This window comes from Miniopterus natalensis, chromosome 16 (genome assembly GCF_054644295.1).
Source record: "Miniopterus natalensis isolate mMinNat1 chromosome 16, mMinNat1.hap1, whole genome shotgun sequence".
NCBI lineage: Eukaryota > Metazoa > Chordata > Mammalia > Chiroptera > Miniopteridae > Miniopterus > Miniopterus natalensis.
The window spans coordinates 3,029,227-3,051,134 of record NC_142096.1 but is presented as its reverse complement, the minus strand read 5'-3'; the positions used below and the strand labels follow the sequence as shown (position 1 = coordinate 3,051,134).

At 48.1% G+C, this 21,908-nt stretch overlaps 1 protein-coding gene and 1 long non-coding RNA gene across 2 annotated transcripts in view; one reads left to right on the top strand and one right to left on the bottom strand.

Annotated features, from left to right (window-relative positions):
• Positions 1-1,256: 1,256 nt before the first annotated feature.
• LOC107534123 (uncharacterized) lies at positions 1,257-1,947 on the bottom strand. The gene is made up of 2 exons (XR_001602935.2): positions 1,786-1,947; positions 1,257-1,336 (listed from the first exon to the last, which is right to left on the bottom strand). It is a non-coding gene; the product is annotated as an uncharacterized LOC107534123 (long non-coding RNA).
• Positions 1,948-3,185: 1,238 nt separating this feature from the next.
• RUNX1T1 (RUNX1 partner transcriptional co-repressor 1) overlaps positions 3,186-21,908 on the top strand; it is a 122,241-nt gene continuing 103,518 nt past the window's right edge. The window contains exon 1 of the mRNA XM_087825266.1: positions 3,186-3,330. Coding sequence (XP_087681392.1) covers positions 3,303-3,330 — 28 coding nt within the window. The 5' untranslated portion in view covers positions 3,186-3,302. The remainder of the gene's footprint in view (positions 3,331-21,908) is intronic.

The window sequence follows — 21,908 nt, the reverse complement described above, 5'->3', positions numbered from 1 at the left end:
AATAATGAAAAATTTAATGATTTGAGGAAAAAAATCTAACTTGTGAGAAAAAGAAAACTGCTAGCAAGGGTTTATTAAAGTTTATCATCGTATTATTTTATTTTTCAATTTAATGGTGTTTCATTAGGGTAAGTAGGTAGGTGCCTATTTTTTTCTAATCAATCTCTTTTTTAAATTTATTTTTAAGATTATTATTACTTTTTTGGCTCAGCAAACTACATAGTCTTGAAACTACAGAAACCTAATCGCTCTTGTGAGTGGCAGATAAAAAAACTTAATACTGATCCCTGCCTCCTTAGATTGGTTTTATAAAATGTATCGATTAATAGCTTATTGTGTTATGAATGTTATATGGTTTGTAGTCCCCACCCCGAGGCTGTAATAACCAAATCTTTTGCGGACTTGTGCTGTTTTCAGGTAACTCACACCCTCCCACAACACATATCAACGCGCTCCTCCCTTTCCATTTAATGTCCTATTTTCCTAGATTTTGCAGTTCAAGATTCACCTTACACTTCAGTTGGTCCATAGTTTTAGTTGTATAAAGAAGTTAGGACATAATATAAGAAAATGCCCTACAGAAAACTGTATTCTCTGTTTTGTAGAACACAGGCCTTTAAAGGGAGTGGAAAGTGGGATTAAGGAATACCTTGCGTCATTTACATTAGCTCAGGACGTGTGTCCTTCAGCTGCTGTTAGCGAAATTAAAAAATTCAAGTCTCATCCCTGCTGGGTGGCTCAGTTGGTTAGAGCGTCACCCTGATAGGCCAAGGTTGTGGGTTTGATCCCAGTCTGGGCACATGCAGGAATCAACCATGATGCATAAACGAGTGGAACAGCAAATCGATGTCTCTCTCTAAGTCTCAGATTTAGTGATGTCTTCTATCTGACGTGCAGTCAAATTGAGTAGCAAGCACTGCCATATTTCTAAAAAGCAAAGTGTTCCTAGAACAATGATTACTATTTTTCCACAAGTATGACTGGCAAAGGGAAGATCCTGTAAGATTTGTAGAATCTTGTAAAATATCATTTAAATGGAAGTCTTGCTGTGAATATAGCCTGAAAGCGTTAAACTGTTTTGATTTCCTGAAAGTTACTTTCCATTGATTTTGAAGTTTAATGTTTCTGATATAATTTCATTGGCACAATTTACAGGAAGAAGAAAGATATGGCAGGATATGTATATTTTGTTTCTCTCTGTTTATTACATCCTAAAATTTGTTGACTTTAGAAGTAACACTATTTCAAAAGAATCATTCGTGATTCAGATATCATTTTATTAATTTTAGGTAAGGATAAATGTGTAGTTCCAGAATCCAAATGATTGGTTTTCAATCTGGGGGAAAGAAAAAAATAATACAAGCAATAGGATAATACAATACAAAAATATTTTTCTCTTAAGAAATATAAGCAAGGTGCTTTGGCACAATTTCCTCCGCAATGGGGGTATAGTAGTGTCCATAAAATTTTATATTGGAAGATTATTAATACTAAGATTTGCAAGGATAGAAAAAATGAACTGTACATGCAGAAACTACAATAGAACGTACAGCTTGATAAAATTTGAGATTCAAATGAACTGCATCATAATACCAAATACCAAGACTTAACATTACAATTCATTAATCCATTATAATTCATTAGTCAAATGTCCCAAGGAGAGGGAGGAATGTACAATGAGTATTTTCTGGAAATGAACTGCTAAAAATTAGTGGAGTATGAAAAGACTTCAGAGCTGGAAGCTCCAGCAGGGTTTAAAAGGATGGGGGAAGGGATATTACTCACTCTTAAATATTTGAAGAGCCATTTTTAAAATTAAAATCCACGAATGTCTCAGCAGTTCCCACTGCATAAGGCCGACTCTGACTCTGTTTCATGCATTTTTTCCTTGGTAAAGATGAGACTGAGAAACAGCACACAGGACATTTTGCATTTATTTAGGCCAGTTGGGGGGGGGAGGGGAGAAACATGGTCTAGAGCAGGATTTCAAATTGTTGAACTAAATATAGTAACACTTGCAGCGGTGGCAGGGTTCCAGAATTTTGAAAAGATTTCATTTTACTTATTGCAAGCTATTATCTGATCATATTTGGCCTACATGTTAATATTTTCATTATTTAAGCACTTTAAAAAAAAAAAGAAACTGTGTATAAACAAATGATCAGCCCTGTTCACTGAGGGATTATTTACTCTGGAAATGTCTGGAATTCTTTCACCCTATCTTGTCCTCTGGGACTCCCCCCTCTTCTGAAGAATTGATATGAGCGTGTGGGGGAAGGGAACACATCCAACCAAAAAGCGTGAGACAGGCGAGGTCCCTCTTCATGGCACAGGGTGCGAGGCGTAGAAAAACAAAGGAAAAAATAACTGTGTTCTCCGAGGCTATTATCTAATGCGAAAGCAAACAGCCCGCCTGTAAATCAGCTAACAGAAGGGGATTAGGGAGGGATCCGAGAGGCCTCGGTTTCTCGCAGAGCGGCCTCTCCAGCCCGCGACGCAGGCCGGCGGCCGGGCGCACTCCAGATGGCCGGGGACCGCGGGCGTCTCGGGTTACCGCGGGGCGCTCGGGCCGCCCCTGGGCAGGGGGCCTGGTGAGGCATCTTTGGGGAGCCCGCCCGCCCCGGAGAGCGAGGCCGAGGCCCGGCGCGGGGGAGGCCGCCGCGCCCCAGCCCGCTCGCCCCGCGCGCCCCGACTGCCCATTGTTAACATATACTTGACCTCCGTGACCCCCGCGCGACACAGATGTCTCCAACCTCCACCTCCGCGCGCCCCGCGGGGAGCCCTCCCCCCCGCACCTGGTAGCGGCCGCGCCGCCGCCTCCCTCGGGTGCGGTGTCTGCGCCCCGGGCGCGGGCGCGCGCGGAGCCGGCCTGGGGTGGGCGCTCCCCGCGCGCCCCGGCGACCGGCCGGCCGCCTGCAGCGTCGGGAGAGAGCGCGGGGGCGAGACGGGCGCACCCGCGCCCCACGGCACCGCCGCCTGCGCCGCGGCCGCCACGGGGGCGCGGAGGGAGGGAGGGAGGGAGGGGGCGGCGCGGGCGCGCGCTCCGCGAGTCGGGGTTGTGCGTGGAGGCTGCCGTTGGCTGACGGCCAGACCCCGGGCTCCTGGCTCCGCAGCTCGCTCTGCGCAGTAGCCGGCGGCCGCGGGCGCTGGGCGGCGGGACTCCGCGGCCTCCTGCGAGCGCGCGTGGGCGAGTGGCCGCGCGGACTCCGGCCTCGCGGGGAAGCGGCGCCGCGCCCTCGCCCGGCCGCTGGCCGAGACGGAGGGGACGGGAAGTTGCATTTGCATCTGGGAGCCCGTGGCGGATGGTGGGACTCTCCGGCCCTGCGCAGCGTAAGTGCCGCGGGGGGCGGGCGGGCGCGGGGACGGGCCCCTGGCCGCACGGCCGCTGGTCCCCGGCCGGCGTCGTCACCGGGCGCGTTGGGCCGGGAGCCTCAGGCTGGACCTGTCGCCCGACTAGGGTGGGACTGCGCGGCGGGGCTCAGGGACGCCGCTGGTGCCTTCGGTCTCCAATGACCCTGAACTTCACGGGCCAGCCGAGGATGCTTTCCACGCTCAGATCCCCCGCACCGCCTTTAAAAGATCATTTCTCTTTCCTCTCCGTGGGCACGAAATGTGCGCGGGAGGATGATCGTGGAACCCTTCCCATCCCCACCCCCGCCATCCGGACAAAACAACCGGTCAGGGCGCCCACGGTGCGTTTTGGCAGGTGGTCCTACACCCGCAGCGTGGGTTTTAAAATTTTTATTATTATTTTATTATTATTATTATTATTATTAGGAAGGGCAATAATAGTTTAGATGGTGGGAAACTTAGCTCCAGGAGCAGCAGAGCGAAGTCTTAACTTTGAGACCCGGCTGCGCCCGGGGCCGGGCCCTCCGGGCGGCTTTTTCGCGCCCGCGCCCGTCTGGGATCTTTGCCCCGTGACCTCCGGGCATCTGGGCGGCTCAGCCCCGCGGCGGGCGGGCGGCGGGCGGCCGGGACCCGAGCGCCCCTCGCGGGCGGGCTCCGCGGGCAGCGTCGCTCCTGGCGCCGCCTCTGCGCGCTCGGACCCCGCGCCCTGGCCCGGGGTGTCCCCGGCCTGACCCCGAGGCGGTGCCCACCTCGCTCGGGCCGGGAGCAGAGCCCCGTGTTCTGCAGCTCCGGTCCCGGAGAGCCCAGATGGGCAGCCGCGTCCAGGGAATTTTTATGTATTTATGTTTTGATTTCCAGAAACCGGCCTGGTTAAGCCCCTGAGCCCGTGGAGGAGCGCGCGGGGCCCCGCCGCCCACCGCTCTCACCGCGAACCCGAAAGGACCGCGGTGGTTCGCGCACCCAGACCCCTCTCCAGGGCGCACCCATGGCTGGCGGGGCGCCTTAATCAAATAGGGTTATCTCGGCACCTGGCGCCTAAATTAATTTTATTTTTAAAAAAATTTTTTTTATTTTAAATTTTTTTATTTTTATTTTTTGGAAAGGGCGGTGAACCCTTGGAAAAGTTTGAGTGCTGTGGTTGTGGGAAGTAGGATGTGAATCGAGATTGTTGCTAAAATTACCTGCCCAGCCCCCGCGCCTTTCGGTTTGGAGGGTCTGGCTGGGGAGCCCTGCAGCCCTTGGTCGCCTTATTACCGGCACAGAGCATCGCGGAGAAATCCTTCGCGCACAGCTCGTCTTCAGACCCCAGCCTGGCGGCTGCCTGGGGAGGGAATCCGCACGATGCGCCTTTGGAGGAGCCCGCGCCCCCGGGGAGGGGGCCTGGCCGCGCGGTGCCCGGGGTGCGGAGCGCACGGGGGACCAGGGGAGCCGCGGGGCCGCCCCACCAGCTTCAGGTGCGTCGCGCACCTCGCAGCCGCCTTGCATTTTTAACTTCCCCTAATTAACCTGCCCAGGGCCTGCGTATAAATGGCTGTCCACAGCTGCTGCAAATTGATTTATCCCCTGATAAAGGTCGGGTTGCTGACCGAAGCGTTTTCTTCCTACCTGCTGTGTGAACCGAAATCTGTTTTACAGGGTTTTCCCCTCCGAGTCTCCTTTAAAACATCTGTAAGGTTTTTAAGTGCGCGCAGTGGCTCTCATGATCCTACCCCTCCCTTTCCAGGGGACCAGTGGAGCTGGGTCTGTGCCCAGCGAGTCCGCCCTCCCTAGAATACAAATTGCCTGGCTTCTCTGCTGATAAATGGTTTGTTAGTGTTGGGGGCCTCCTTTCAGTTGACTGCAGCGTTTTTGCCTTGACCATGTGAGTGGTCTGCGGTGCCCAGTGTCTCCTGTCACGCCGTCGCTTAGAAAAGGTTGACAGACACCATTGTTTCTTAGGGCGGCCGAGCCCCAACCTGGGTGTCTGCGTCAGCCGGGCTGTGTGCAAACAAGCACATTCCCAGTGCTATGGATCTCCCCCTTCTTCAGCTTTAAAATGGGGTCTAGTTTTCACGTCATGGGGGCTGTCAGGTAACACCGATAAGGCTGTCTGATTTTTTTTTCCCCTTCCTTTCTTTTACGGATTGTTGTTTTTTAAGGAGCTCTGATAGCCTTACCCAATATTAATATAGCCTTACCCAATATTAATCGTGGAATCTCAGTTCGACCCAGGCTGTTTTTGCAGCTGAGATGGATGCTGAGGAAGTTGAGGTCTATCTTTGCTTTCCCTGTACTGTATTTAGCATGTGGTATTTCCTTGGCTTATTCTTTCAAAGGACAAAAATTCCAACCAAATAACAGAGGAATCGGGCTTATTCTGAGTGCATGAAAAGTGACTGTAAGATTATACCCAGAGAAAAACTTAAAAGTCTTTGTTTAAGCATTGATGTTATTGTAAACCATTTAGACAGCAGTCACTTTCTTTGAAAAGCTAAATACTGGGTGGGAGAATGTGAATATGGAGTTTCTCCAGTGTTCGGGTTCATACTTAAAATAATCTGTGACCCACTAATACCTGCTAATAATTTGATTTTTTAAATGATCCTTGAAGGACCTTTCTAATAAGAAGCATTCTGCTTGCAATACAATGGAAACTGTACTGTGAATTGCAAGTTGCTGGAAGTAGTAGGGCAGTGTGTGTTGCAGCTACAGGACAGCAGCTTTTTAACATTTTTACAGTGTTCTCTTTCTAAAGTAAAGTGAAATATTGCCCTTGATGCTGGTATTTGATGATAAGTTGTCTCGGGGAGAATGTTAGTCTAAATATTTGCAGATAAAAGAGCACTTCAGAATTTGCAAAGAACCACACCGATGTAGAGTGCCATTCTTATTGATTTTATTGTAAAATAGAATCTTAGCCAAAACACCACAAAACACTGTCTCCCCCTGCACAGTGAAAAGGGACCGCGAGAAAGCAGTGGGTGCCATAGGAGCACCGGTCAGTGGCTGTCAGTGGAGGGCATTCCTGGCTGTCAGATCCTGTTTCTCGCGGCTTTGATATGAGCATCAGCTGACAGGCGCTGAATGCAAAGCCTTCTTCACTGAGGGTCCAGGCAGGCCGCACAGCCTTCCCAGGAAAGCAGTCTGCAGAACTGGCACCTGCAGGATTTGCATGTGAAAAAAACGAGCCAGTTGCGTCTTACTGGAGTCTGTTACCGTAAGTCACAGGAGTGCAGTGAGAAAAATGCCTCTTTGCTGCTGTTTGGGCATTTGCAAGCTCTTTGTTTTATATAGTCCTTATCACATAGTGTCCCATGGCCTTTATTGATAGGAGTGGGAGGTAGTCTCTCGCTTTATAGAGGTTATTTACTGCGCGGAGTGGAGTTATTTCTCACCATGTGCTTGCATTCAGTTAATTGTTCAAATGGGCCTTAGAATGATGAGCTCATGCAACTTTCGGAATAATCTGTAAGAAGTTAAATACATACAGTTAGGTTCATGTAAATAGCTCTTGAAAAGAATCCAGCATCTTAAGTTATATACTTTAATAAGAAGTTAAAATCTGTAAGAAAAAAAATAAACCTTTCATACTTCTAAACCTCCGGAAAATGTTTCCTCCCACTTTTGTCACTCAAATGCCTTTTAAAAATATCATAGTTAACCCTCTTTATGCAAAGTAACTATCAAATGTTAAATCAACTGAGACCCTCGTGAACTATTCCTGGGGATGTTTTATCCAGCATAAGCTGTCATCTGAAGAGATACCTTCCAACTTCACTTCTCGACAGCCGTTAATATGAGTTCCTAAATAGTGTTTAAAGAACAGCGAGCATTTTATTCAAGCAAGGTTAGCTCAGTTTAATGGAGGTAATTGTGAGTGATAAGCCAGAGCAGGTTATCTCTGTGTTGTTTAAACAGAAGGAGCTACTTTGCACCATTTCCAGCAGCCATCTGTGGAAGAGGAGGGTTTGCACCTGTCTGTCCACACTAATTATAGATTAGGGCCAAAGAAATGAAATTCGAGGAGGTTTTCAGCTAATGAAATCCATACTGATTTTATTGTAAACGTGTTTTATGTAAAGAGGGTGATGGCTGAGTTATGAGTGAATAAATCGCTACGTAGCTGCTGGGCACTTGGTTTTGAAGCACAATCCTGCTGCATTAACCTTTGATATTAAAAAAAAAAAAAAAAAAGACAAACAACTCAGAGACGGGTGCCAGCCTTTGTCTGACATCCAGAGCTACGATTTAGTGAGGAGCAGTGGGGCTCAGTGCAGTTTAAAAATGGGCTGTGACGCTGATTAAATGTTAAGAATATTCTAACATTTTGAAATGAAGATGGCACGGGAGGTAGGTCTTGTTTTAACTTATGTACATAAAACATCAGAAAATTAGAAAGCTCTTTTTTTTTTCTGCAGTTCAGTTTCGCATAAATGAGAAATTAAGTAGAATAAGTGAGGAATGCATTCTTCAATAAAAGGTCACATGGATGTCTGCCACATCTGTTTATAGTAATTATGAACATAATTAACATAAGAATTACAAATGAAATAATGACGCGCCTCGCGATGAGATACTAGGCCAGAATGGTCATATGCTGGAATTCTCACATTATGGCACACTAGAATTCACAGACTCAAAGAAAGAGAGAAAATGCTAGATAGATTTTTATCTGGATTAATGCTTCAAAACTTATCTGCCTGGGGCAGATGGACGTCTTGCTTTTATAGGAAGGTAACCTATTATTAAGAAAAGAACTCGTTGCAATTAGGATTTCTAGTCACCAGCCTGGACTGTAAGACAGCGGCGATTATAGAAACCACTTTCTGTTGTACACTTATTCTGTGATTATCGTTCTGGGTTATTATATTGCTTTTTAAACATCGAAAGCTCTGCAGCCAAGTATTTGCTTTGGGAAAGAGTCCTGGATCCTTCCCGTTTGAGAACTGGTTGATCTTTTCTGTAACTGTGAGTCAGAGGTCAGTGGACAAACAAGGTAGTAATAGAAACACGGCACCTCCACGAAATGAGAACACGGGCAGGTTAGCTTCTGCGGTCTTCTTCATGTCTTCAGTGTCTGGATGCTTTTAAAAGAAAAATGTGTAAGCCTTCTCTGAGTTTGAAAGTACTGCATTGTTTTGCTTTGTTTTGTTTTTAAATAGCATATTTTCAAAGAACATGTAATGGAAAATTCACTGGGCGTTTGTAAATTGTATTCCTTTCTTCCTAGAGTTGCACTGGATTTTCAGGCATTTATTTGCATGTAGCCTGTGTCCAAATTGCTCTAACTAAAATGCGATAAAGGGGGAGGTATGTGTGGCTGGATTTGGTTCCTCTGAATGCAGTTTTGTGTAACAACTAGAGAGAAGGGGAAAGGTAGCCTTTTATAAGAGCTGAAGTGATACTCCAGAAATCTGTTATTAAATTGAAAACATGTAAGGATGGCAGATTATCGCCGTGTCGAGCTCACTCGTTTTGTAACGCACCCTGCCAGATCTGCTTCCTACCCTGGCACCCTCTTTAGCTGTTGAACCTGGCCACCTTTTGCAGATTTTTGGAGAAGTCTTACCTTTTACTCATCCCAGTGATACCGCGAGGTTTTCCATATTATTGGATTCCTGGAGGATTGTGGCCCGACCCTCTTTTATCTGACATTCATTGCAAAGATTTTCACACGTGCCCTTCCCCCAGCTATGCCCAGCTTTTTCCGCTTTGCCTTACCTGTCGAATTTCCCTTCATTCATTTTTTTGGAGCGGGAGCGTGGTGAAGGGGGGGTCCGCTACACAGCAAGCTGGCTTTGGCTCCGTGTTTGGAGGAGAGGGCTTGATCTAACAGAGCGTCTCCTCATTTCCTAAAGGGCTTCTTAGAATCTCTCTCCTTTTCCAGGCCTCTGTCTTGCTCACATGTTTTTTATTCTCTCTGCTCGCTGGCCTTCCTACCCTCGCCCCTATCGTTTTTGCCCCTGTATATTGAGACACCGTGCATAAACTGTTTGATAACCAGGAGCGTCACTGTATGGACATTTATGCAGTTTGCTGGCTATTTTATCCTGAACTCACACTTCATAGAGCAGTGAGCGCTTCCTAACACAACCAAATACTCCCCCCCCCAAGTAACCTTCTTCGCTGCCTTATCTGCAGTTGATTAAGGACCTGACCAGGCGTTCCCATGGCCTGACGGGTGCACTTAAACGTGAGAAGGGGCCACTGCTGGACTAACCGGGTGTATCTCCCCCCTCGCCCTGATGGGTAGGGGATGACCGCTGGGCCGATGGACAAGCCTGCGCCCTGCTTGTTCTCTGGTTGATTCTTGGGCTCTGGCTCTGGGCGGGGGAAGAGCTGAGGCAGCCGGAGGGGAGATTGATTGCCCCCATTCCCAACTCCCACCCCCAACACAGACTCCCAGGCCCACACGTAAGGAGCCTCCTCCCAACACGGTGTCTGGAGGTGGAGCAGACGCCTCCAGGAGTCACCTGTGGCCACCAATCACAGGTGGTCCTTCTTATCTCAGGAATGCTGGCTGCACACGTCTTCTGCTGGGACATACTCAAGCCCAGGGAAGGGAGATGTTTAATATCTGCCTGTGTCCGTCTCTGTCACGGGTGCGTGTGTAAGTAATTTAGGGGTATTGGGGTCAGCAGAGAAAGAGGCAAGAACTCCCACTTGAGGTTGGCCTGGGCGGCTGTAACTGCTCTGAGGACTCAGCTAGGTTGGTTGTGCAAACTGGCTGTTTGGATGGAGGTAAGAAGGTGAATGTCTCACTCGTGCACCCTGCCAGAGAGAGGGCCCGGACACCCTGTGACCTTGACCCAACCTCCGAATGTTCAGGAACTAGCCCTGGAGCAGGGACACACGGTTTGCTCGCCCGGACCCCTCCCTTTCTTTCAGAGCAGGGACAGACTTGGGCGTGCAGGAGACCCCCAGCGGTTCATTCTCACCCAGCCTTGGGGTACCTCGCTCCCACTTGCCACCCCCATCCTGGGGCCTGCGCCTCCCCTCCCGGCCCCTTGCTCCTGCAGGTTTTCCCCTCCAGCCCGTCTTCCCCCTCGCTCCTACTCTTCCTCTCTCCCCTGCTCTGTCTCACATGCACCCTCTGTTTATTTTCCTGCCTCCATCTGGGCCCTGCTGATATTGTAATCGCCCTGACGCACGCGGGCTCCTCTCCTCTCCCTCCTGCGCTCGCACGCTCGCTCACACACAATGTGCCATCCTGACAAGCCTTTTACTTCTGATAAGCTCTGATGTGTGTTTAATGAATACAAAGCCAGGGTCTGGGTGCCGCCTGGGCTGTGTTGCCTCTCGCGCTCCTTTGCCAGAAGGTAATCTCAGCGAGCGGGGAGGGGGCGGGCGGGCGGGAGGCGGGAGGGGTGGGAAGAGCAGGGGGGCGCAGGGGAGGCTGATCTTCTCCCTCCCTCTCTCCCTTCCCCAACGATTCAGAAGTCGATAAGACCAGGAGAAGTGAAGATGTAACGCCTTATCTGTCGCTCCCCTTAGCTGGCAGAGAGAATTTACATTTAGAGATTAGCGGAGGGAGAAAGAGAAATCTGCCTTTTGTTGTATGGGTGAGCAGGAGACATCAGCCCCGGCCTGGCCGCTATCTCCCATCACCTCTGCTCTCCAGCCTGGACACGCCAAGGTGAGATTACCAGAGAGCCTTATCGCCAATTGGGTTTAGTTTTGCCAGCCTGAATAGCTTTAGAGACTCTATAAAGGGGGAACGAGAGATGATTTATTGACTGGACACTGACGCCTTTAGATGAAGAGGGGAGAGAAAAAGCTGCTTAACGACTCGATTGGTTCATTTTTATTTTAAGGTGAGACCGGCTCTCTTCTGGCGCAAGGGAGGGCCACAGGACTTAGGCAGAATCTGAATGGCTTAAATGTCATCTCCTCCATCCCCTTCTTAGCACCGCCTCTCTTACTGTAACAGGAGTTTCATTTACCCCTTATTTGTAGGATGGACAAACTAAGAAAAAAGGTAGCGGCTTTGGGAATCGATCATTTGTGTCTGGTTTTATGTGACTTGATTTGAACGAGTGGTGAACTGGTGCTAACGTACTTGAATGAGCGAGACAAGCTGACAAAGCCCACTTTTACTACGAAATGAGTTGATTTTATAGTGTGGTTTCAACTTGGTCTGGAGAGAAAAGCCACTCTGAGTTTGTTAGGTAGATTTGTATTTTGGATTTGGACCATGGAAATTTTCCCCAAGAGTTTGTTTTTAAAGAGAAGAATGAAAACAATGTTTTATTGACACAGGGGTGTATTTCAAAAAATCACAGTTTCAACTTTGGAAGGTCCTTAAAATGGGTGAAAGTGAGGGGGAAAAATGATTGTTTTGCCTCCTACGCCTTGTCAAGATAGGTGTTTTCATAGGTAAATGGGATCCAGAAGCCTAATTCAAACGTGTTTAAAGCCAGGGGGCATGTTTTCTCATTGACAGCACAATCCACTGGGCAAGACAATGGAGTCCCATTATTTCACTCCCATTGACTGAACATATTGACATTTCAGGTTTGTTGTAGCCTCAATAAGCACGGCCAGACAGGAGATTCACAGACCCACTGGCCGGAGTGCACACACGTTACTGAATGTCACTTCTGCCTTTAGGATACCTTGTCACCCAGGCGGAATCCGAATGGACAGCCTGGGACCCTTCAGAATGGGGCAACGCTCTGTTGGCTGAGAAACCAAGAGATGGCGTGTTTGGGGGGCATCTTTAATTCTACCCAGAATTGGATGTTACAGAGAAATGTGTATGGCACTTTTATTTAGAAATCTGAGAAGCAGCCCAGATACCAGTCTTGCGTATTTTACGTACAATAGTTCGAGACTGACCTCCGCCTCCTGTGGAGGTGTGCGCAGAGAGTGGTCGTCACGTCACGCCGATGGTACCAGTCTGTGGGTGGGCGATGCGCGTGCTTGCCCAGTCTGGGATGCTCAGACATCGGAGCACTTGCTAAATCTGTATCTGGTAAAAGGATGTGTAAACCCCCTTCCAGAATAGGAACTGACTGGATGTTTTGTTTCCTGCTTTCTTTGGGTGGGTGGAACACAAAAAATGGGGTGTATATACAGGGCGGGGCAAAAGTGGGTTTACAGTTTGTATGGAAAATAATACAATAATTAAGAATATTACAGGAATAAACTCTGTGTTCCACATACAGCCATAAACCTGCATGCATAGATAGTGGTGTGTAAGGATAAATGTATTTGAAGCAGAGGCAGATAAAAGAAATACTAAGTACTTCTTATTTTCCTAGTGTGATCTACCCTTCTATACACTTTGCTTACTTAGTCTTTGCACAAGAAAACTAAGTATTAGGCAGACATTGTGTCAAAGAAATGTGAGTGGTACAAAAAGCAGATATACAAAAAAACTAGAAAAGACATATTTTTTAAAAGTTTAAGGAAAATATAAAACCACTAAAACAGGCCTTATACCCAGCAATTATTGCCATGGAGTAGGCAACCAATGCCCTTTACAGCGCTTAGCACAGAACTGGTCCTTCACACCGTTTTCATGAAAATGTTAGGTTTCTGTCTGACCAGCAGGTGCTTGGGAGATGAAAGCCATGTGCAAATTTTCATGAGGCCAAAAGTGTCAATTCAGAAAAGGAAAGTGATAAGAGAAATGCAATCAGTTTTCCTGTTTTCAATTTGTGCAGGATTTGAAGGGCTGTTTTGTTAAACTGCTACATCTGCTCCAATGTGAATATTGAACTACTTCCACTAAAAATAACAACCTATAATTTGGAAGCCACTGCAGCCTTTTGTTAGTGAGTGGGTTATTAAAACACACGCACACGCACACACACACACGCACACACACAACAAAACAAAAAAAATGAAAAAAAGAATAAAAAAAGACAATTTTCCTCTTTGACAATCTCTTGCCTAATGTGCATTTTCATTTGTTGGCGCTTTTAGCCTCAGCAGATAAATGGAATTACGTAATGAGAACCTCATCTTGCCTGACTATGAAAGGGGTGTCCATAGGTGAAAATCTGGTAATGTCAGAAGGGTTTGCACAGAACAAAATGTATTTAAAAATAACCTGTTTAAATACAGTTATTTAAAATGAGATAGTGCTATCCCTTACATTTTCTAATACTGCACATTTTAACTTACTGCTGACCAGTATAAAAAATGTTAACACTGTTCCATTGCCTACTGAGCGTCCTGTGATTAATTTCACCTTTAACACACCTATGAATGTTAAGTTTAAACTAATCAGGGATCTTTTCCCCTAACAGAGCATTCAGAATAATATTTTTCATGCTTAAGTAAAATGATTAAATTATGCTTGAGTGCCTGCACACAAAAGCTTTAGCTTCTATGGCACTGCTAATCGAGTAAGTTTTATGGACTGGGAAAATACCACACTTGAGAAAAAATTAGATGCATTTTCTTAGTGACATTTCTTAGAAAGCTATGTTGTTTTTAAATCATCCAGAATTAATCAGGAAGACAACTCTAACATCTTAAATAATCAATATAAATAAAACTTCATCCCTGTAATAAAAATGGCAGTGCCATCCATGTGAACCTGGGCATGGAGAGTTCAGGTAGAAGACTGATGAAGTTTGGAGCGGGTTCAGCATTAACCGTGTCCACAGTTGCGGTGGGGCTGACTTGTGTTTATAGTCATTTGTCCAGGGTGAGATGTATCGCTGCTCAGGGTCCGTCAGAGGCTGTGTGGCTCGCGGCTTCGCACCTGAGTTGCCAGACGCACTTTTCTCAGATGAGCCCAGAGCATCTGCAGGGTGGGTGAAGGGGAGGACGGTGCTGTGATTCGTGAGCACACCGGGTTCCAGGTGCACCGCGTCCGAAGGAGAGGGAGTCTGAAGACCAGAGCAGGGCGGGGCACAGGTGGGTTTAGGGTTATGAGTACACTAAACACGGAGTGTATTCTCCTACTAGTATTTATCAATTGTTGTTAGTTTCCATACGAGCAGCTGCACGCCTCCGTTTGCCCCGCCCTGTATTGAGTGTTCTTGGCCATGGCACAGATGCAGCCAAGCAGAGAGTGACGCTCTTAAGGAATTTCAGACTGGAAGCCGGATCGTGGTCTTGTGCGGACGCACCTCTCCGTGACCTGGGCAGCCCCGTGGGTGTATTCCCCGGTGCGGCACCAGGGGCTTTGCCACCCCACGGAAATGGTGCCCAGTCACGTGCCGGCGTCAGGAAGTTTACTTCCCAGACAGGGCCACACCACGCGGCGTGGTGTCTAGTGAGTTGTTCGTGCTGAAGCCAATTCCGAGCTGAAGCCTCAGCCCCTTACGTAGCGTCACCAGGGCAGAGCTTCTTGGGACTCTTTCCAGATTGTTCACACCTAACGCACTGGTGTCCAGGCTCTTCCTTAGCTCAGGGCCACTGATAAAATGATGCCCCAGGTTGAGGTTGAAGGTCTGAGAGCCTCCTGTTTGAAAAAGTTTAAAACTGTAAATGCTGCTTAGAGCTGCTGACATTTTCACTGACTGTAAGAGACCCCCTTTGTAATGCCCCCCTGCGTTGATGGTTCCGATCGAGGTCACCTGTATAATGTAGCTCACGGGGAAAGCAAGCGGGCATTTGTTTGTGTAGTTTCGTATTGGTGAAGATAACTAAGGAACATTAGTATTTGGATGAATAGGGCCTTTGAAATATAAATCTTGTTGGCTGTGGAGAAAGGGCACAAATGTAGTTTTCCCATTATTTGTCTAACAAGCGAGGCACCTCCAAGTGCCGTGGGGAATGGGACTGGCTAGGTTCATTCATCTTTTAACGCCGGTGGCACACACCACCTCTGAGTGTGCGCTGGGCTTTCAAGGGCTGCCACCTAGTTGTGGGTCTGGGGAGCGGGGAAAGGACCGACAAATATTAGAGACCTACTGTGAGCCTGGAGTTAACTTCACACACATTGTCACCACTGATTTTCAGTAAATGTTTAACCAGCGCTTCACTTTCCCTGTTTCACGGAGCCCCAGCCCTTCACTCTAAGACTCTGGCCATAGCTGCTCTTCTGACTTGACCTGTCCCAATGGGAAAGGTTTCCGTGTGTTCCCAAAATTGATTACCTGCTTTGTTCCCAAGTTCTAATGATTAGAGGCTTATTCTTTGACGACCTGGCTTAATATTCTCCTTAACAGCTGTGACCTATACGGTCATTGTTTTCTTTACCTACGCCCTCACCCCCAACCTAGGAAACAGAGTTGGCTGCTAGGTGCTGGGTGTCCTTGGAGACACCCAAGCGTATGCCAGCCTGGATCCCTCAGCACTTCCTAACCCCAGATTTCCCATTACTAAATCCTGTCCCCTTGTCCAAGTACCACCTCCCTACCCCACGCTGATGCCACGAGGAACCGGCCTGTCTCCTTTCTTGATCTCTCCCTCCGCACTCTGGGGCCATCCTCTGCCCAGAGTCCCCACTTGGCTTCCCTTGATTCCAGCACCACCCAGTCAGCCAGGTCCAGCTTCTTGGTCACTTTTTAAGAGAGGAAGAGAGGAATTCTGCACCATTTTGAGTTTGTAACTGTAGTTATGTCGTGTCAAGCACTCTTTGAGTTATAAAACGATGGACCTGGTATGTGTGCATTCCTCCCCCTGGCTGATAGGTAACCTGGGGCTCCCTTTTCACTTTAGTCACCGACTTTTGCCAGTGGCCCGAGGTGCACTGCAGCCCTCAGTTTACCTCTTCAGAAGTAGAATCATGGGCAGACTTGGGGATCAGTAGGCTTCTCAACTTTAACATGTATGAGTCTGTCTGTGATCCGGGAGGAGGCTTTCGGGAATTTCCCATGGCTAGGCGAGTGAAAAGAAATCCTTATTTGTATTTTTAATTCTGAGTTGGGGGGACACTACTAGTCTGCATACACCTGGGAAATGAAATCCTTGCAGAACACTATTATCTTTGTGCTGTTCTCCTTTGTAAAGAAGCGGCATTGGGATGGGGGGTAATTTTCTTCCATAGCCATCCTGGAACTTAGGGGATTGTCTGAAATTTTAGCTGTTACTATACCTTTTTCAGAACGAGAGGGAACAAAAGACTTTAGGTTTTGCTCAGTAAAATAACTGTTATGCTTTCCCTTAGTAGTTGCTGGATAAGATGAATTTGGTGCCTGAGGGCACGTGTGATGGGTGGGGCTGAAGAAGGGTGGGGATCTTACATTCACCATGCCCCACAGTCTCATGGTTTGAACTTCAGTCATTTGGATATTCAGAAAATACCTCTTTAAATCATTTTTGGAGAGAACCCGGTAACAACTTACATGAGTAGATGGAACGTTATCATTTGGCTGAAAATCATCAGTTTTTAAATAAAGAAAGAAAGACTGAAAAGTCCTATTGCATTGTCTGAAGAAAGTCTTCTATTGCTTCTAAAAACAATTAAAAGCCCAGTTATTACCAATTACAGTTTGACTTTGTACTTTTGTTTGTTAAAAATATAGACATTATTAGCAATTTAATCCTAATTTGTGAAATCTTTGTAATGAACGTGGGGTGAATTTCTCTGCCATTTAGGAGCTGCTGCATTCTTCTATTAGTGATCTGATCAAGCTGAGCACTCGGGCATCATCCAGGATGGCAGTAGAACCTTCTACTGCTTTTCAGGAATATCTACAATTGACAGGACTTGGAAGTTACATGGTTGTCACCTGTCATGGAGAAATGAGAGCCACAAAAATCACCCTTGCTTCATGGGTTGTAGAATATTTTTTCATTGCCCTTCCAAGTGGGGGGCCAAGCTGAAGTTTTTTGCCACAAAGGAGGTTGTCTTAACGTGCGTATGTAGTGAGCTTTCAGTTGGTACCTGACTCGACTGGCTTGTGCGTTAGAGGAATATCGGAGAAAATATTGCCATGAGATGTGATGGCAGTTCGTCTAAAGAAGCTCAACAGCTAATGATGAGAGGAAACATTGCCAGGATAGTAATGAGCTAGACGCGACCAGGTCTGTTAAAGCCCCGGGAGAGGAAAAAACTAGCTGTAAGATGCTATTACAAAGAGTATTTCGCAGCTCCCGTCTACTGCGCCTTGTGGGGAGCGTACCTGGGGGCCCTCAGGTAGGAGAGCAGGCAGGTTTTCGGAAAGCAGATAGATAGTGGCACCTGCAGGTGGTGACATAAAGCGTGGTCAGAGCGTTTCAAGTGCACGTTAGGTTTGGCCAGCGGACTATCAGAAATTGGGGCGTCACCCCCAGTGGGTGACGTAAGCATGTCGTAAGCATGCTGTAAGTTGTGCTTTAAATACAAAGTCTTAGGAGGTTGGCCGGTCCGTTGATTAAAACAAGATGCCCTCTGCCCTGTTCCCAGCCCCAAGGTCCAGGAGGACGTGGGCGTCCCACCGGTTGCGGGACGGCCGCCCTGTTTCCCGCCTCTGCGCCTGCTCTGCACAGTGAGCGCAGACGCAGTGCGAGGAGCCGCAGCTGGTCCTGCGGCTGCAGGGGGAGGTGTCGTGGGCCCACACGTACACCTTGCCCGGGGAGGTGTTCTTTGCAGTGAGTGTTGGGCTTGGCTCCCTTGTGTCGCGAGTCAGACCAGGCTCTTTACTACCAGCCCCTTTGCCTACCTGCCGCCCACCTTCAGTCTCACCTCCGGCTGGACTTACTGAGAAACCGGGTCCGCGCGCGGCCTCTGGTGGGAAACGTGTGGGCAGTGGGCTCGCATCGCTGTGTTTAAACAGGGCAGGCGGGTCGGTGCAGGTGTAAGTGGGGCGTAAATGTGATCCATCTCCATTGTCGTGTCCAAGTCACGCTTTCAGTTGGTGGAGGGAGCGGATAGGAAATATCAGAGGGAAGTACAAATGAAGAGCAGTAAAGTGAGAAGATCATTAAACTTAATCCGGCTATTTTTAAAGAAAGGCCTGTGCATTTTGGATACTCTCGTAATGACACCTTTTAGAGTATCTGCAAGAAAATTAAAATTGTTACTCTTGGTTGCAGACCTTTAGTAAATTAATAAATGTTTAATGAGTTCCTACTGTGTGTAAAGATGGAGACACCGAGCAGGTAGTAAGCTCAGTTCCCACAGAATGGTAAACCCCTGCAGGACAAATGCAATATCTACACTAGATCATAGGGCTTGATTACTTACCAATTAAATGGAACAGTAAGTGAGATTTTTAGAGGCTGGAGGGAGTTGGGATTTAAGCTTCTCTTGAGGCAGGAAAGATTTATTAAGGCAGAGTTATTGTAATGGGGTTGTGGACAGCCTGTTGGATATATTTATTTTTGTGATTGGATATTCTTTTTTTTGTTGCTTTAAAAATATTTTTAATTGAATGTATTGGGGTGACAAACTCATACAGGTTTCAAGTGTACAACTCAACAAAACATCACCTGCACACAGCATCGTGAGCCTGTCGCCCCGAACAAAGTCTCTTTCTGTCCCCATTGGTGGCTTTGTTATTAAATCTGTCAGAACTGAAATTTTAATTGGATTGAGTTGACTTTTCCCATCACCATTTACCCCCCTATGCCTCCTTCCACCTCCCCCCCCACAACCCTGCAGTGACCAGTCCGTAGTCGGTGTCAGCGCCCCCGCCAGCCCCGGGCTCTCAGCCGCTCTGTCCACGAGTCTGTCTGTTTCCTGTCGCTCGGGTCATTAGATTCCACATAAGCGAAACCACGTGGTGCTTGTCTTTCCCCGAGCGCTCGTTTCACACGGTGAAATGCTACTGTGCCGTAAAAAGGGCATCTCGCCCTTCGTGGCGGGTCGCCCTGTTTGGGGCCGACCTGGCTCTGCGGGCCGTTGTGCCCGATGAAAGGGACCCTCGGCAGCCAGGAAGGAACCGCTCGCGGGGGTCCGAGCGGCTGCCAGCGGTAGAAAGCGGGGCAGGCCTTGGGGATGGTAAGGACGCTTCCTTTGCGCGTGCCTTGGGCTCGAGCGTTTTGGCGGGTCTCGCACCTGCCTCACTGCTGGGCAGCTGGGGACCGCGGCGTCGCCGGGGGCCGAGTGGCTCTGCCTCCGGGCAGCCGAGCGGCGCGGGGAAGGCCCAGCGCCCAGGTGCTCTCCCTCTGTGCCTGGACGTCGCTCTCATCGGGTGGCCGTGGTCAGAGCCACCAGGTGTGTGAAGTGTCACCGTCAGTAAAGACCAGCCTGTTGATTCCCAGCGTCCTGCTTGGCCCGTCGGAACTGGCCTCGGCTCTGTCCCAGATGCCCGAGTGACACCCCCCGGCTGTTCCTTCATGCAGCACGTACTGCGCAAGCCCGCTGTGGGGAGCCGGGCGCGTGGAGATGTGCGAGAATGACACCGCCACTGCCTTGCGAGGCTGTTCTCGCCTCAGCCTTGAGGGCCTCTCCTGCGGGGACCCCACTGCGGCCTCCCCAAGCCCGTGATGACGCTGCTCTCTGCAGCCTCGTGGCCTCTCTCCCTCAACGATAGAATTTGCCACCCCCCACGTTTCGCTGCCACCCTCGAGACTCAGACTTCTCTGCTGGTTTGCAGGAGTCTAGGGCAGTTGGGGTACTAGCTGATGTTTTCAAAATACTTGTTGATGGCTCATGCCTTGAACTCAAGTGATTTACCTAACACTGTCCTGAAATATTCCATTGCTAAGATGAAAATTTGGTTCCAAGAACACTTCTTTCACAGTCTTTTTCCACCTCGGTCCCCACCCCCCCTTTTTGGCTTTCTCTTGCAGAATATACAATTTATTGCCATCGTATTTTGGCTTGTGAGTTTCAGCAACCAGAACAAACAAACAAACAAAAAAACACCCCCATGTGCAGAATGAGCCCCAGGCACACTGCGAGGCGGCCAACTCACCTGCAAATTCATAAACGCACATCTTTACTAGTTTTATTTATTTATTTGTTGCCCTGAAGTTTGCAAATGTGATTTTGTAAAGTATGAGCTCCCTGAAAGTCGTAAGCACAATATATTATATGTATGGACATATGTATGAGCTGGAACTGTCCCCTTTGATCAGGGACCCAATGAGACTAAAAGACACTTGAGCGGCTCCCTCGACCAGATGCCGCCAGGTTGTCCCTTAGCTGCCAGGACTCCCTTCCTGTCCCCGAGTTGACTGCCCGGATCTGTTTTCTGGGCGTATCCCTAGCTGAGCACTTCCCCTCCGGCCCTCTCCTCTGCCCCCTTCCCCCATCCCTTCCCCGCCCAGTCTTGTCTTTTTTGACACTGTGTGGGAGTCCCGAGTGCTCTGCTGCCTGGTGAGCTAGTCTGAAACCAGGGATGGCCCTGGATGGTCTGACGGGTCCATCTCACCCGAGATTCCGTGACTCAGAATGTGAAGGTGGGTCTCCCCATCACTCCTTCCAGGTCACATTTCCTGATGATGGCAGAGGGGCAGCTGACCTTCAGTTCAGACAGATGTGGGTGGGGAGGGGGCATATTCTATCCGAGGCCTTGGTGGAGGTTCGCCTGTTGCCTTATTTAATGCTCACCTGGGAATGAGGTCATTTTGTAAATCACCCTGAGAGGTTCCCTCAGTTGCCCGAGGTCACCCTGTACCAGTAGAGGGGGTGAGGGCAAGGTCTGAAACCTAGATTTTTTTATTCCCAGGCTTCTCTGTTCCAGGGCTCCCTGCGGCTCTCCTGCAAGTCTCCAAATCCTACCGCCTAGGACAGGGTCAGCCACATAGGCGGCAGGTGGGACCCTACTCAAGTCATGTGAAAAATTAGCAGGACTTCTCACTGCATCTAGAAAAGTTAGTTTAGAGTGTAAAAGAATATCCCATTTTTATAGGTTTTTGAGGCAGGGGAGGGAGGGAGGGCAGAAAGAGAGATGGGAGCAGCAGCAGCCAGACCATGTTTGCAGCTGGACAATTGCATATCTTTGTTTTTTGTTTTTTGGGGTTTTTTTTTTTTGAGATGTGTGACCACCCGTCATGAATGCAGATACTTTCCAAGTCCCATTTTTCTTTCCTGTGAGAGATGCCGGCCTGGAACAGATGCCTGTATTTAGAGAAACCAGTCTTTGGAAATAATTGGTTCTCTCTTCTCTTATCCCCTGAAGATGATCTTCCACAGATGAAATTAGATGAGGGAAATAAAGATTTAAATCACAAAACATTAGTTTATGGTATTTTTTTTTTCTTCTGTTTCACTGAAAAATGTTTAGGACCTGCTGCTTAATTCCTCATATGTTAGTGCTGTTGACTGGTTTATTTTTATCACTAACAGTATAGCTGTGACTTTAAGGAAGGAGAAGCTTCTGGTTGCCCTGGGTCGTCTTTGAGTCGTGACCTCATGCTTTTATCTTAATGCTTTTCACCATAATATGAGAATAGGTACCACTGCCTTTCTACTATTAAGCGGTAGGAACCGAGCACTTGGATAAAAAAACACTTGAACTGGGGGCACTACCCTAGGCACTCTGTAAGTATTTTCTCTTATCTCCATATCATCCGGGCGAGGTATTCTTACCCTACTTTAGAGATTTATATTTGAGGGTTAGAGGTGTTAAGTGACATGTCCAAGGTCAAAGAGCTGATAAGTCTAAGGGCTGAGATTCCATTCCAGTCGGAGCAGGCAGGCAGGCAGTGGGCTTCTGTGTGGTCAGTGTAGGTAGCTACAGTCATTCGAGGATATTTTGTTTCTTGAAAATTAAATAATATCTCTAACAGAGGAGATATTT